The sequence below is a fragment of the Anneissia japonica genome, unplaced genomic scaffold, assembly GCF_011630105.1.
Source record: "Anneissia japonica isolate Jap-2015-1 unplaced genomic scaffold, ASM1163010v1 scaffold287728_len311106_cov174, whole genome shotgun sequence".
NCBI classification, from domain to species: domain Eukaryota; kingdom Metazoa; phylum Echinodermata; class Crinoidea; order Comatulida; family Comatulidae; genus Anneissia; species Anneissia japonica.
In genome coordinates, this window is record NW_022700489.1 from 207123 (window position 1) to 223122 (window position 16000).

Here is a 16000-nt window from a genome sequence, read left to right on the forward strand (position 1 = left end):
TCATGTAAAATAAGGAACATCTCTCATAAAATCGAAATTGAAATTATATAAAAGGCGTTGAAACAAGGAATTGAATGTGTATATTGAGAAGTGGGTTTGCCTGTATGCTCCAAGTGAAATGAAAAGTAAAAACATTGAAATAAAAAAAAAAACGGTGTACAATCATTGAAAGTTGACTTGCGAAACAGAAATTAAAATATAACAACATTAAACGGATGTTTCGATAGCTCCTGCTATCAACATTAACGTGAGAAAACTTTGGAGATCTTACACATACATAAAGAATAATAAATGATATTAGAATCAAGTTAAAGATACAATTAGCTATTTGACCACAAAATACAAGTTCAGTGTCAAGTTAATTCGCCAATTAACTTTTCACTGAGCTTATACCGGTATTTTGTGGTCCTAATTATATCTTTAACTTGATTCTGATTGGTTATACCATTTATTATTCTTTATATATGTGTAAGATCTCCAAAGTTTCCTAACTTTAACGTTGATAAAGATAGCAGGAGCTATCAAAATATCCGTTTGATTTTGTTATAGTTTAATAATAAGAATATTAATAATAATAATAATAATAATAATAATAATAATAATAATAATAATAATGATATAGTATAAATACGATATGGATTATATATAGACTAAATTAAATCAGATGAAAAACGAATATCGTGTGGTCAAAATAAACATAATGTAATAATCTGTATAATTACAGTAGTGGTATATAAAGTATGCATTATGCTTATCATGAATAATAAAACAGTGAACAATATCCGATATATAAAAGATGAGTATAGATACTCTAGTGGACTATGATAAATATAAATTAGCCTACATGGTCTATTTATAAACGGTCAGTACTTTGTTCATTTATTTAGTTTCTAGACGAAACTTAGCAGAGCTATTTTGCAGTAAAAAAATTGTCAGTCACTAAACCAACAAATTAAAATTATAGAATTAAAAAAACTTATGACTGAGGACAGTGAAATAGCGGACCCAAAATTATTATTAAACGAGGAAAAAGGGTGTTCATCAAACACTGCATAAATCAGAAAAACAAAATTACAACATGCTTTTCTTACAAAAATGGAAAATAAACGATATTAGCGATAAAGACACAACTCTCGAAAAAAAAAAAAACAATGCAATGGAAAATAATGAATCACCAGGGACCGATGGAATTTTAGCTGAATTTTACCAACGTTTTTGGAAAGATATTAGCAACACCATGACAAATTCTTTAGAATACTCGTTTCATACAGGAAGTCTGAAAAAAGACAAGTCTCCGGTACTGTTGAAAAACTGGCGTCCTATTTTATTACTGAACGTTGATTACAAGATTTTTTCTAAGGCCATTGCGACACGACTGAAAAGAGTACTGTACTACCATCTGTTATTAATTCTGATTAAACATGATTCCTTAAGGGACGATATATTGGTGAGAATATTGAATTTCCACATTACTGAACATGCACTAAAAAATAATCTTCCGAACTTGCAATTTTTCGTTGATTTTGAAAAATCATTCGATGAAATAAAATGTGATTTTGTTTTCTATGCACTAGACAAATTTGTAACACAAAATATTTTTGTAAATTGGATAAAATTACTGTAGGATATTTATAGTTGTGTCATAAATAACAGTGTTTCTTCGAGTTTATTTGCCTTTATTCGTGGTTTACGCCAAGGATGCCCTCTATCGCCGTATTTGTTTGTACAGTACTCTGTGCAGAGTTTCTGGGTAAACCGCGGTTCGTCAAACAAAGTGTAAGGTATATCCTATAATAACATAAATATTAAATTAATTAAATATGCAGACGACAGTATTCTATATAAAGGATTCCAACTCAATAAAACCGATATTGGACGTTTTAGTTGTGTTGCCTTACAGTCACCTGCTGTTTATTCTCTATACTTATCACCCTTTTGTTTATACCTGTATCCACTTGTTTATAGGCCTGATGATACCCTTTGTTATTATGAACTCTGACCAATTACTAATTGAATATGCCAACTTGTACAGTACATTCGGTTTCTTGTTAGGCCTATCTTTCCATATTATTCATTTATTAACACACATGGACCCCTCATGAGATATCTGCCTCAACATATTTAATATTCTATCGATATTTTTTATTTGTTACTGCATATTATTTTGTCGGTGGGTATTGTGAAATCAAAATCTATAAATCGTAATTATGTAATATTTCAATGTTATTTTTTTTAAAATTTTATTTTGTTTACTAGCAAATATGATTGTTTTTACATTTTATCAATTCCCAAATAGTGTTATGATATATTTTCTGCACAATCCACCTTTGTCTTTCTATTGTTCTATTGTTTTATTCTTGTGTTGCAACTCAATTGTGATTTTAAAGATTTAAGATATAAATGTCCATATTGTAGAAATGATATTTTAATAAGAAGCGAGACACAAGATATTTTTAATGCACTATTACTAAACCTTAAAACTAAAAGAAAATGCATACTTTTGGAGTCCGTACTGAGCCCAAAAAATCCGCAATGAAAATATAACGTTATTAATCAATGGAGAGACAATGTTCAAAAGAATTCATCCCTCTCAGTTTATGCATTCTTAACGCCTCTACCTATATTAAAACACTACCTTATTGATAAAACGGACTTTGAGGGGGTTGCACTGAATTTTCAACTTAGATCAAATACGCTACCACTAAATTTCAGAACATCAAATTCGTCCACAAATAGTAATTGAAAATGTACCTTATGCAATTTAAATTCAGACAAGAATATTGGACATTTCGTCTTAGCCTGGCCAGCCCTACAAAATATACGTATTGATGACATTTCAAAATTAACAATAGAATTACTTGACAATATAGAATTGTATAATTAATGCAAAAGATGACCTAAAAACGTTATTTTTTCGGTTTGCTGTTTAGGAAAAAGTATGAAAATATCTTCGACAAGTTTTGCAAAGGATATACCAGGAGAGCATGGAAATTCCGCAACGAGATTTCGAATTCCATGCTTTAACTATACTATACAGTAATGCTGTACAGTTCATCTATGTTCTCAATTTCATGTGTAGTTGTTTTCTTTCCTGCATTACTATTTTTGATGTTTAGTTTTTAAGGGGAAGAGGTTTAATGATTTGTTTGGGGAGGGAATAAGGGTACTTCGAGTATTGCTTCTGCACATAAGGGGTAAAGCTGTTTTTTTTTTTTAGTTGTGGGGAGGGGTAAAATCTGAATCTTCGGGGAAGAGAAAGGGAAAAATTTTAGCCGTTTTTCGTTACTGTAATTTTAAGTCTTAGTTGTTCTTGTAATTTGATGTATCTTGTAAATCTTTCGTTTTTGAGTTTTGTGTTTCGGACACACCTTTGTTTTCCATAGCGTGCCACTGATGTAAAAGTGCAAGTCCAAATAAATAATATTATTATTGTTCCTGTAATATCCTTTACATAGTTTGGATCTTGTAGTACGCTAGTGTTTAATTTCCAAAAACTAGGACCTCTCTTGTTTAATAGTCCATAGAAAGCATTATTAGTGAGTGATCAGTTTTAAATCCGATATAATTGAAGTGTCATTTACTTGCACCCCTAAAGAATCTTATGATATTCTTCTCCCATCAAACACGATGCCTTCCCCTCTTATTTTCTCCAGCAACTTAATTAAACTCATCCTAGCGATCCTCTATTTCCCATTCTGGCAACATTTCCATGATAATCTCTGTTTGACAATACGAGTTATCAGTCTGTATGGCTGGGTTCATCTGTTGTAAGAGACCCGAGTGTTCCGGATGTTAATGATGTTAGCAATGTATGTGAAATGTCCCTCGAGTTCAGGTCCTGGAGCAGACTGAGTATTTTTCTTACATTTTCAAATTCCTCTGCTGTTACGTTTCAATTTATATTATTCAATGCATTATTCCGCTTGCTGTTTTTTTTTTGGTGTTTTCCCAAGCCTTAAAATCACTTTATATAAAACAAGTATCTTATTCGGGATCCAGCGAGCCGAGAATAATGTAATGTAATGTAAAGGGTGTACCTTATAGATATCTGACAGTCTATATTCACATGTGATACTAGTGCTATATCTAAATTGTGACATCAGACACGTATAAAGAATGAAGGGAATTCAGATTCTACCTGGTGCTTGAATCACCACCCCTTCGCAGTCAAGTGGTTAGGACGTTCACATTGTACGAGAAGGGTCCCAGACTCCTCTTTTGTTAATTATGTTATTTATAAATAAGTTATCAATTCCATAATATCAAGTCAGATAGGATCTTGATTGAATGGAATTTTAACTACAATTAACTGAAAACAATTGACTGCATAATTTTTGGATATTTTTGTATTCAAGTTTCACTTTATGATAAAATAAATTGCACAATAACAATTGGTATGCTTACATACATACTGTAAAATACAATTAATGACTTTCCACTATTTTCCGAAACCCTGGGGGCAAGCAAGCATCTTTATGGTGTCAGTACAATGTTCTCTTAAATGAAAACATTTTTACTGGTAAACCTGTTCAAAAAATTACGTGCAGTGTGATGTGTTACCTCTTTTGAGTGGGGTTTAATGACTTGAAAAAACAGAGTCATGGCCTAGGCATAGACTGGAATATGTTAATTTTTTGAAAGAAGGCCAGTCTATACTACCTAGGAAAAATTAGTAGTTTTTAATTTTACAAACAGGAAATGTTTACTGGTTGCCCAGCTATTTTTACCAGTAAAATTGATGGTTAAAACAGCCTTGGGAGAACAAGTAAATGATCAACGGGTCAGCAAAGTTGGTCAGTAACACAAAATGAGTATTCATACATGTTCTGTATAAGTTTAATTAAATTACATCATAACTATAAACCTTTTTTACAGTGAAATGTCATTTCCAGGATTTCAACCTAGGGCTCGTTTCAGATCAACCTTGATAATACTGTATCTACTGTAAATTATGGCTGAAAGATGAGCATGTAAAATCACCTAATGAGAACAATTAGAAAAACATTTTAAATGTATATATTTCCGGGGATTTAGAGACCTCAAAACAATGTAACACAATATGGTATCTGTGCCATATTGTTAAATTTTGCCTACCTCTGCTCTAACCATGATGAGCCTAAAGTCGACTGTAACACTCTACTGCCGCTGACAAAGTCCTGCACTACATAATGACCAACGGTTGGCAACAACAACAATCAAACGTTTGATAAACTAGTAGGTAACATGCAAAATCCACCAATGACTTGCATTTATATTAAAGGAAATTGGAACGAAATGGAACCCTATTTTTACCTTCCTGTTGGGAATTGAAACATTTTCAGTATTGACCATGGGAATCAGTGCACCAAAAAAAGGTTAACCTAGAAACTAGATGGTGTTAGATCTACTGCTTCAGACTGTGGACACATTTCCATCACCAAGATAAGATACTTGACTCATCAAACATGGTGATAGATACCATCCTTGGCAGTAATGTTGTTCACATTAGGTGTGTTGTTCTTTCAATAGCATTCTTGTATTGGATGACTGAGTAACAATTCATCTTCTACATTTTGAAGAGCCCATTTGTGGGTGACAATCTCCAAAGCTTCCCATTCAGCCTGAAAAAATAAGAATGATTTATTTATTCATTATCACATTATTTTCTTAAATGTCTATGTAAATAGATGCAAGTTGAGATGCCAAAAATGTGAAGTATACATGGAAACATGTTTATATCCAAAATATACATAAATATTCTCGCATCTCGGCATTAATATCCACGTTATACACAATGGAAAATGTATGCACAATTCATTTAATATCAAAAAGCCAAAAATAAAAATGCCTTTAATATTATTTTGGACTTTTGCAAGCAAGCATACTCATCAACTTCTGCCTACACACTGCATAGCTGAACATGGTGCATTTGTTTACTTTTTAGCATGTGGAGTAGATTTGAAAATCACAAAAACAAAATGTGTTTGGATGTCCCAACGATAACTAGAATTACTTGTTTTACACTACGCACTAAAAGCATAGCCTCCCCACAGTGCAATGTTTCTGTAGTATAAAATTTTAAAATCTTTGATTTCTGAAATTTAAAAAAAGCATTTTGAATTTGTGTTTAGGATTGGTATTATGGCTGGGGGTGGGGTAATGTCCCCAAGTCTTCACCCCTCACCCACTGAGTTGAGGTGACTGTATCACTGTGATCCAGCATGGTGGTCTGACAGTATATAACGGCTGATCTCGATAGACAGCGATTGATTGAACGAAAGTTTCCATGCTAGTGCGTCTGCGCGTAAACTTTCTTCGTAGCTATCCATTGCACTATGTGACTTACACACGATATCAATCAATCAATCAATCAACCAATCAATCAACCTTTCTTTCGGAATCGGAAGTGGAACAAAGTAGGAAATAGTTTATGGGAATTATGATGGTATTTATTGAACATTTCCTGATTAGTGATATATTAATTATGCAAATGAGCTATTAGCATATCCACACACCTCCCAAAAACAATAGGCTCCATCTTATTACCATCTTGCATTCTGCCAAGTTTGAAACCAATCCGCCTTAATACCAAACTTTAGTTATCGTGGTAACAACTATGACAACGATGACGACAACAACATGAATAGGAACATGGGTAAAACCAATAGCCTCCCCAGAGCTTCGCTCCTTTGGGGAGGCTAATTAAAATAAAATGTATTGAGAGCAAATTTTGCAGGGCTTACACCAGCAAATTTAAGGATCATATCTTTATCTGATTACAAGACGAGTGTCCCAAAAAAGGGTGATGCACATGTAAAAATGGCCACACGGAACGATTCAAAGAAAATTATTATGACTTTGCTCATAAAGTGCTGATTAACTGTGCCCAATAAAAAGAGAGAAAGACAACATTTTGATTGAAACCTTTATTTGATATCGTACAAATGTTGATGATATTCGGATAGCTCATTAAATCCTAAAAACAGGATGTATTTCAAGAGGGGTTTACAAATTTTAAAAAAGTACTGTACTAACTGTAAAACCTCAAATTAAAGGCCTGGGCTTCTTCCTTTTTTTTTTTTTTTTTTCCTTGTGAAACTTTGGATGGGTTTCTTTTCAAGGCTACTTTTGCAAAGTAAAGATGGGGGGGGGGCTTCTTTTTTTAAACTGAATGCTCTAAATTTTGTGAATTTGTACTATTAAACAATAAACAAGGCTACCGTAACATCAATCTGTATCATGGAGTGTATTTAACTGGCATTAAATCGCCAAAACTACTGTATAAACCAAGCTTGTTTTCAATTTAGTTTTTTTTTTTTTTTTTTTTTTTAATTCATGTACAGTACAGAAAAGAAGCCTATGCTATCTTGAAAAGAAGTATACAGACTTCTTTCTGAGGCTAATTTTGCAAACTAAAGAGCGGGGTTCAATTCAAAATGGGCTTCATCACGAGATTAAGCCCATTGGGCTTTAATTCAAGGTTTTACAGTACAGTAAAACCCCTTATTTACGTACTGGAAGTGCACAGAGGCGTTCGTAAAAATCATTCGTACGTAAAATTGGGATTGTGTGAAATTCCTATGTATTTACACTACCGATATGCTAGGCTGGGCTAGGCCAGGCCTGGACTAAAATTTTGTTGGATTGGAGCCAAAACTCTGACATGCGCTCGAAATAAATTCAAAATGAAGATCATAAGAATGTACAGTACTATGCATACAGTACTTGTTAATGTGCATACAAACTTTATTCTCTCTTTCTCAGGCAATAATATATGACTTATCTTCTAGCTTATGAAGAAACACAGCCCCGCGGGCGCCGTAACAGGGCGAGTAATGCAACAACGTTTTTCACTCGATTCATGTTCTTGTGGCGGCAACCTGTACAAAATAACCTGGAAACCAGGGGTTGACAACTTCTAAAAAGAAGAGCGCTAATTGGCTGTAGACACGCCGCTCAGACTTTTTTTTTTGTATGCAATACGATTGTTCTACGCCAAAATTTATTTATGTAATGAATAATAAAGTTAAAAAGAAAATGTGGGTGTTAATGGGGAAATTATGAAATGGTAGATTAACATTAGTTAGATTTGATAGATAAAATCCATTTATAATTAGGGGGTTCATTAAATTACAATGAGGGTGGTGTATTCAGAGATGAATAAATCATGCGCCTAGCATTGGGTGGAGTTTTCTCACGGCTGCAGACATGAAGTATGATCGCTGTGTTGAATGTCGGTGTATTGAAAGCGCACTACCTGCATTTTCTATTGTAGTAGAGATCACTGATAGTGTTCAGCAAACCGACGAAGACCGAGTGAAAACTCCAGCATGCGCCTAAACGATTAATTCTTGACACGCGTGTGTTTTGTACATGAAGTAAGAACTTTATTTATGACAACAATGACATGATTTTACGTTTGTAAAATCGGAAATTCATAAAATCAGGGTTCGTAAATGAGGGGTTCTACTGTATATTACCTAGCTTTTAAAAAACACACACTCGCACTCCTATTATTATAGCACACATAATGTATACTGTAAAATATATTTATTTATTTATGTTAAATTTAACATATTTATACAGTATGGCATCTCAGGAGGGTGTAACAACCTGTTCTACATATGGTCCATTTATATTCATGTAATGGAAAAGTACTGAATATTGGAATAGAAAATGATGTTTGGTGGCAGTTATTTATACAAGCCTATTTGTATTTTACAGAGCACACATGGATTCACATGCTTTATGCAGTATACAAAACAATATGAAACTCATTTTCAAATACTGCAATATATTATTTTCAATGATAGGCAGGGTCTCTTACCTTAAAAGCCTTATTCATATCGGGGCCAGGGCCCATACCCATTGGCGACTGCATCTGCTGTTGCATCATCCGTGCTTGGTCAGCAGCTAAAAATAAACCAAACCAAATATTTTAATTCTACTTAAAATAAATTCACTATACTTTATTTAAATACCATGTGCGACTGTTGAGAAGGAGCACCCTTTCATATATTAGGGAGCTCTTGATTTGTGCGACGACATAACACTACAACGGATTTACTCATCTTTAAGCATTCTAGGTTCTCTGCAAACATGGGTTTGAGTCAAATTGCACCTTAGAATTGAGGCTACAATGAGAACTCAATGTTCTTGCATGCTCAGTTGACTTCTATTTGACGTCCTTTATATAGGCCCTACTGTCGTCGTGCAATTAAAGGCTCCCTACAAAGTATCATAGCTGAGTGCACTGAACTGGTATAAATTTCCGAGTTTTAAATTCAAAACTTTATTTAATAAAGTTGACAAGACAATAATTATTCAAACGGTCATAACTTTACTTCCAGACACTGGAGTTCATTTAACTGTTATTTTAAAGTAAATGATAATGTTCTATGCAACCAACAAAAACTTGCAGCGCTTTTATGATCTTGAGTCACAAAGAGCGCCATCATAATGAATATCATTTCTATCAACTGCAGCAAAACATGAACAAACATACGGTAGTTAATTTTTTAGATCATTACTTCCCAGGTCTTTTTCCCCCCCCCACCCCGGGGGAAGAGTTAATGTTTTGGCCACCACTGCCAGTGAGTCTACGTGCAATACAATAGTGGTATGTTGCACAGGCGTGGACATGAACTCACGTACATGGTGCCCTAGACCCTGTCGGACATAAACCCACGTCTCCGGCAGCAAATTTGATTAAGTAAAAAAAAAAAGACAGTCCTCTAATTCATATCATTATAACTTAGAGTATGGTGGTATGATTCATGAAAACAAATCACATGAAAAGAAATCACAGCTACGTTACCATTAACACTGCTGCAAAATAAATCAAACCAAGAGTATTGAACTCTTATCAACCTACCGTTATTTTCGCCAAGGACCAAAGAATAAACAGATCGCAGACCAAAGACATTGAGAAAATACCAACTTGCTGAGCTGACCCAGGAGGCATCAAGGGAGGCAAGTTCAACCCCTCGTTGCAACATAGGCTTAAAGCGCAGTGTAAGAGGAAATGGAACTTTAGCTATAAAGACAGAGAAAAAAATTATTATTATTGTTAAAAATAAACTATTAATCATAGTAAAATAACAAAGTGCACAAAATACACAAGGAAGATACATTTGTAGGATTGTAAACAATATTACAAATACATCAACACAATCTATACTATAAAGGTTCCTTTTTTTTTTTTTACATCAGATGATAACTAAACAAAAAATTCAATGACTTCACACGAGTTGATCCACTTGGCAAAGTGAATATATGTGACTCAGGTTTTACAACAAAACAAAATTAATGCATTTTAATTTGATCTTGCGATAATCAAAACGGTGAAATTATTTATTTGGATGAATATTTTAAGATTGTGTTCTTTCTCCATATTGTGATTCCACTCTTGTTATTATAGACTGATTTTCTCAAAACCAGGTTTCCATGCTAAACTTTAAATGCTCACATCTAAGGAACTACTCATACTAGAAAACCATTCGAAAACCATTAAATTAAAGCTTACAAATTCTAATCTGTTCAAGGTGAAGTTAAAAGACATTTTATAGATTAGAATTAAAAACACAATAATGATGTGAACCTGAGGTAGAAGGGGGTCTAAATGGGTGGCAAAATAGATTTGATTTCCAATGAGCGATTTACTGCTGTATATAGAGGGCTAAACAATCATTGTGGTATGTAATGAGACTGAAGGGCTGTTGTAAATAGGAATGTTGACAATTGTACAGTAGATTCAGTTCATACACTGTTAATCAACTACTAAATTTTAGTGTCAGACTTTTTAACCTCAGAACCTAGAGTATATCTAGTAGATTAATTGTATTAAAATAAATTTTAAAATACTATTGCATATCTAACATACTACTGTATTATCATTGGCGATGGTTATCATCATAAATATCATCTTGCTATCATCCTGTGAACAAGGCAGAGTTGTCTATGCTAAAGCATTTTTTTCTCACTCTATATAATAATAACAATAATAATATAATAATAATATTAATAATAATAATAACAATAATAATAATAATACAGGAACTTGTGCTGCGCCTTAAAATTAGATAAAAAAAGGCACAATAAAAATACAGTAGAACCTCGATTTTATGTGCGATACGGGACCAGAGGGCGTATTGGGTTAAATTTGTGGTAACATTTGACCTAATACGTACGTAACGCTCAATGTACATATGTATGAACGAACGATGTTACCTAGCTAGGCTAGACCAAGCCTCTAGGCCTACGAATAAAACCATGAGTTTAGTGTTTTTATTCATCACTTTACGATGTCATAATAAAGTGTTCAAATAAAACCGTGTGTCTAGTGTATTAATTCACCACTTTATATCTTTTATTTTTAACTAAAGAACATGAAAATATTGTAAGATTACCTATACGACAAAGGCATAACTTGGAAATTCCCCTTCATGTCTATTTTAAACAACAGAGCTGTGGTGTTGCCTGGGCCTGTTGAGACAAACTAAACCCATGTGCGCTGCACTGGGTGAGCCAACCAATTAGCGTTCGTGTACGTGAAACAGCAACCATGTGCACTGCACTAGGCGAGCCAACCAATTAGAGTTTGTGTACGAAACTATGCCAGCTTCGTGTAGAAAATTCGACCAGGCAAGTGTTTCCCTGGTTTGCCACATGAAGCTAAGGAGGAAAGCAATTATTTTGAGCACCATCGGTAGTTGCTTATCTCACTCAGTTCAAGTGGTTTTAGATTATAACAACCCGGTGTTAGACTCAATCAACCTTGCTGTTTAATGAAAATATGTTGCATTATGGTTTGTTTATTGTATAGTTTATTGTTATAGTCTTTTTACTTATGGTTGCTCTGAAAAGGGCTGTTTGTTTTGAATATTTTCGGGGTTTTTGATGACGTCATCATCGATACGAGGCGGACGTAAAACTGAGGGTTCGTATAACTGGGGTACGTAAAAACGAGGTTCTACTGTAAATAAAAAAGATAACCAATTGGTGATCAACAAAGACACCAGAAATGACATATCATTTATAGAAATATCATTTCTGTAGTTTCATTTTTTTCTCAAAAGCAAAAGCCTTAAAATCAAGGTGCTTTTAGTAAAATATTTAAATTCCCTTACTAATAACAAATCCAGAGAATGCCCAGTTGATCCAGCCTCCAATAATAATCATTGGCAGAATATTAGTCAAATTGCCTTTCATCATGTCTGTCATCATGCTAGGATCTGAAAAAGAAAAGATGAAATTGATAATTGTGAACATTTATAGAAAAAACATGGTATCATTTTCTACGGGAAATCACTGTCCAATTAAATCATGAAGACTCCTGCATTCATAAATATAAACATTTCTTTAATGATTTTTTTAAATAAAAATGTCAAAATTTAAGATAATTTAAGCTTGCAATAAAACATTATTTGTGCTTCATTTGAGAATAGAACATTTTTAGCGCTGGTATCCACCATACGTGGCAAAGACAAGCCAAACTTCAGGAATAGCACTGGAATAATACTGTAATTATACTTTATTTATTACACAAAAACCCAATTCACAAAATTCATGTTCTACAGCCTATTCTGGCTATTAAGGCTTGTTTCTCAATACAGTGCGAGTTTACAGCCCCTTTATGATCTTGGGTCACATATATCTATACATCATGCTTTGCTGTTTATTTTCCCCATTATCAATGCTAAAAAAAAAATTTTTTTAACGTTTTGGAGTTGGTTTCTGTCTAAGAAATGTCCGAAATCATAAACTTTGAAGGCCGATTTCTCAAATATTCTTTTTGAAATGACTGTATGTTTAAACTCCTGTAACTTTATAACGAAATGTCGGATTTAAATGATTCTTTTACCATGTTGTAGCTCTCTTTTTACTGTTTAAACATTTATTAATAACTAAAAACCGACTTTTGCGACAAGTGACTGGTTTGGCTTGTCTTTGCCACATACATGATGCTCATGGTACTTCTGCAAATGTTTTATTGTTTATACGCAGCACTGAAAAGTAATGTTTTTAGCGCTCTCTTGAAACTTCCAAGATTCTGTGTCATCATGATATGGATGGGGAGACCATTCCATACCTGGGCTGAGGCAACAAAGAAAGAGTGTTCTCCCCACCTGGTATTTGAAGATATTTCAGTGATCAGTCCAAGACTGGATAAGTCCTGCTCGTGATGACTTATATGTATTCACAATACTACCGTTGAAATTGCCTAAGTCGAATCCAAAATGCCATTGAAAAAATGTTCGACTTGGATAAAATTAACAAAATGTTAATTAATGGAAAACACAACAATTTGGCATGTAAAATAAGTACGACTTAGAAATTATTTGAGTTAGGCAAAGTCGACTTAAACAAGTTAAACTGCTGTAAGGGCACTACTAGTTGAAGAATGTTTCTTAATCATAATTGTAAATAATTTTAACAATTTCTCCTATTGACATCAAATTTGACAATTCTTCTTATTGAATTTTTAAGTTTCTCTTTTGGAACTTGAGGGAATAATGATATAATACAGTTAGCTCATATGAGTGTTTTTAGTTGGTTTGCCCAGCCTTGCATGTTCCCTTTATGAGGAACGAATCGTAGGTAATATTATAATGAGCACTTGTTTTATGTTTACTTTACTTGTGTATTTGATGCAATAATGTGATATTTTATAATTTGATATTTAATATATTTGCTACTTTGAAGTATCAAAATAAAATAATTAGCATTACAATTCACTTGTCAATTGTAGTCCGGGGATGAACATTTTCAAACAGAAAATTCTCTGTGTATAAAGTTTTGAGATATTAGACTTCTGTTTTGAGAGATTAACACTACTTTTTTGAAAAATTCAGACACTAAATTTTCCAAATTACATTTAGATTTTTAAAAATAAACTTTTGTTGTGTATGGCACCCGGCACCCTGATCTCTATTCAGTGATGGCATCCCATAGACTGGAGTAGTTGGAATGACACCATTTAAAACTGAATTGAAGATAAAAAACACTATCTGGGTGAGAATCAGTGTGTATCGGAATTCTGCTTTTAATAACTAAAAAAGTCACTGCTGTTTGGAGTATGTGGTAGTGATTTGGTGAAATGCTACGCTGTCCCATTGGCTTTTGTCTTAGGCAAGACACTTTATCCACATTGTTTCTCTCCACCCAGGTTGTATTAAGTGGGTACCTGGTAGGCTTGTCAATTCTGCGCTGACTCAGTAGCGGCTGTTGTAGAGTATGTTCCACAGGCATTAATTCCAATGACAATAGTGTGAGGCGCATAGGTAAATAGTGATATGCGCCATATAAGAATGCATTTATTATTTATTACTAGAGGGCACTCAGACAGTGCATACCTCCGCCCACATCATAATTTTCCTCAGCATAAATTTCCCCCACATACAGAATGTCCCCATAAAAAAAAAAACAAAAAAAAAAAAAAACAAGTAGATTCCAAAAAAAAAAAAAAAAAAAAAACAAGTAGATTCCTTGGGATTTTAACCCGGGGCTGGTAGTGTGGATATAGGCTAGGCATAGTCCCAGCCAAGTCCCCGCTATCAGACGGGTCGGGGGGAGAGGGGAGGCACAAACTAGAGTACAATTGACAAGTGCATAATTATACAGTATTTTTTAGTAAATTAAAGTGTTATTAAGCAGGTTACTTTACCTGTCATTGGATTTTTCATTGCTGCACCTTCCCTTTTCTCGCTTTTGAAGAATCCTTTTTCAGAATCGTTGAAATAATACTTCCGCATATTAAATGACTGCATAGAAAAGATTTTGTAATATAAAATTTTTAGTTTTTTTCTTATCAGACCCTTTGAATACATGGCCCTTAAAACACAAGTATAAATTATTGCAGCATTAGGAAAATATTTTTTTATAATAATGACTGAAAAGAAATTCTAAATTTCAAAATTTTAAATTTCTTTTTCTTTTCATTCCTTCCAAAAATGACACAAATTTTCTTACATGTTTTGGAATGAAGCGGCCATTTTCCCGAAGACATCGACTTCTTACGAGAGCTTGTCTGTTGAAAGGCAAGATAACTTAATAAAAGATCACACAAAAATAGTATTATTCCCATATTCCAGCTTTGAAATTCAATGCAGTGGATGTAAATTGCCGGTTTTTATTTTTACCTACAGTAAACCAAGGAAAAATTAAATTATAGCCTGGCTTTAGGCCAGACCTTTTTACACCTTGTTTAGCGAACCCGCCGACTGCAAATATTGATGATTACAAATAAAAATAAAATTTTTTTTTTTTTTTTCCAATTAGCACTCTGCTGCCTTGAAATTGCCAAAGATATGTATATTATATGCTTTCAAAAATTATATAAATTTAAAGCATAATTAGCCATCCTATTTTACATTCACCAATAAAATTTTATTTTAATTTTCTCCTCCGTCTTAATGTTTTTGGCAAAATTATTTGCTCTAAATACGAAACCAAAATGTTATTATCCTCCGATGATCTTTAAAAATGCAAAGTACATGAAACAAGGAATAAAAAGAAGTTTCGCTTTAGGTGTAACAGTATACCTACCAGTACCATAGGCTGTACTGTATGTTAGTGTTTTTGTACCGAGGACACTCAAATTTTCAATACAAGGAAAATCGCATGGAAAATAGGTGTAAATAATCCTAACTACTGTAAGCCTAGTGCCTATAATTATTACATTGGTTCAGAAACACTGTAGGCTAGGCCTAGATTAGCCTAACAAAGAAGCAAATATTGTAGCCTACTGTAGGTAGCTAAACAACCTACTTTTTTTGCTAAACCACGCAAACCCCCCAAAACACAGTGCAAACCCCAAATAGGTTGTGACGAACATAAAATTATGCGGGGATTTTTAACCAAAAAGTAGGTTAAGGGTCATTCCATGTCAAATCACCCAAAAAATCTGAAAATTTTAACCACATATTTTTTGATTTTGATGAAACTTGGTGTACTTGTTTAGTGTGATCTCACAGCATCAAATCTCAAATTTTAGGTCAATCGGTTGAGGGGTTTGGGAGAT

General features: G+C 33.5%; 1 protein-coding gene across 1 annotated transcript in view; it reads right to left on the minus strand.

Moving 5' to 3' along the window:
- Positions 1-3204: 3204 nt before the first annotated feature.
- Positions 3205-16000, minus strand: part of LOC117103334 (ER membrane protein complex subunit 3-like) — a 14571-nt gene continuing 1775 nt past the window's right edge. The window contains exons 2-7 of the mRNA XM_033243873.1: positions 14950-15007; positions 14645-14741; positions 12108-12212; positions 9854-10015; positions 8807-8892; positions 3205-5600 (exon numbers count right to left, since the gene is read on the minus strand). Coding sequence (XP_033099764.1) covers positions 5502-5600; positions 8807-8892; positions 9854-10015; positions 12108-12212; positions 14645-14741; positions 14950-15007 — 607 coding nt within the window. The 3' untranslated portion in view covers positions 3205-5501. The remainder of the gene's footprint in view (positions 5601-8806; positions 8893-9853; positions 10016-12107; positions 12213-14644; positions 14742-14949; positions 15008-16000) is intronic.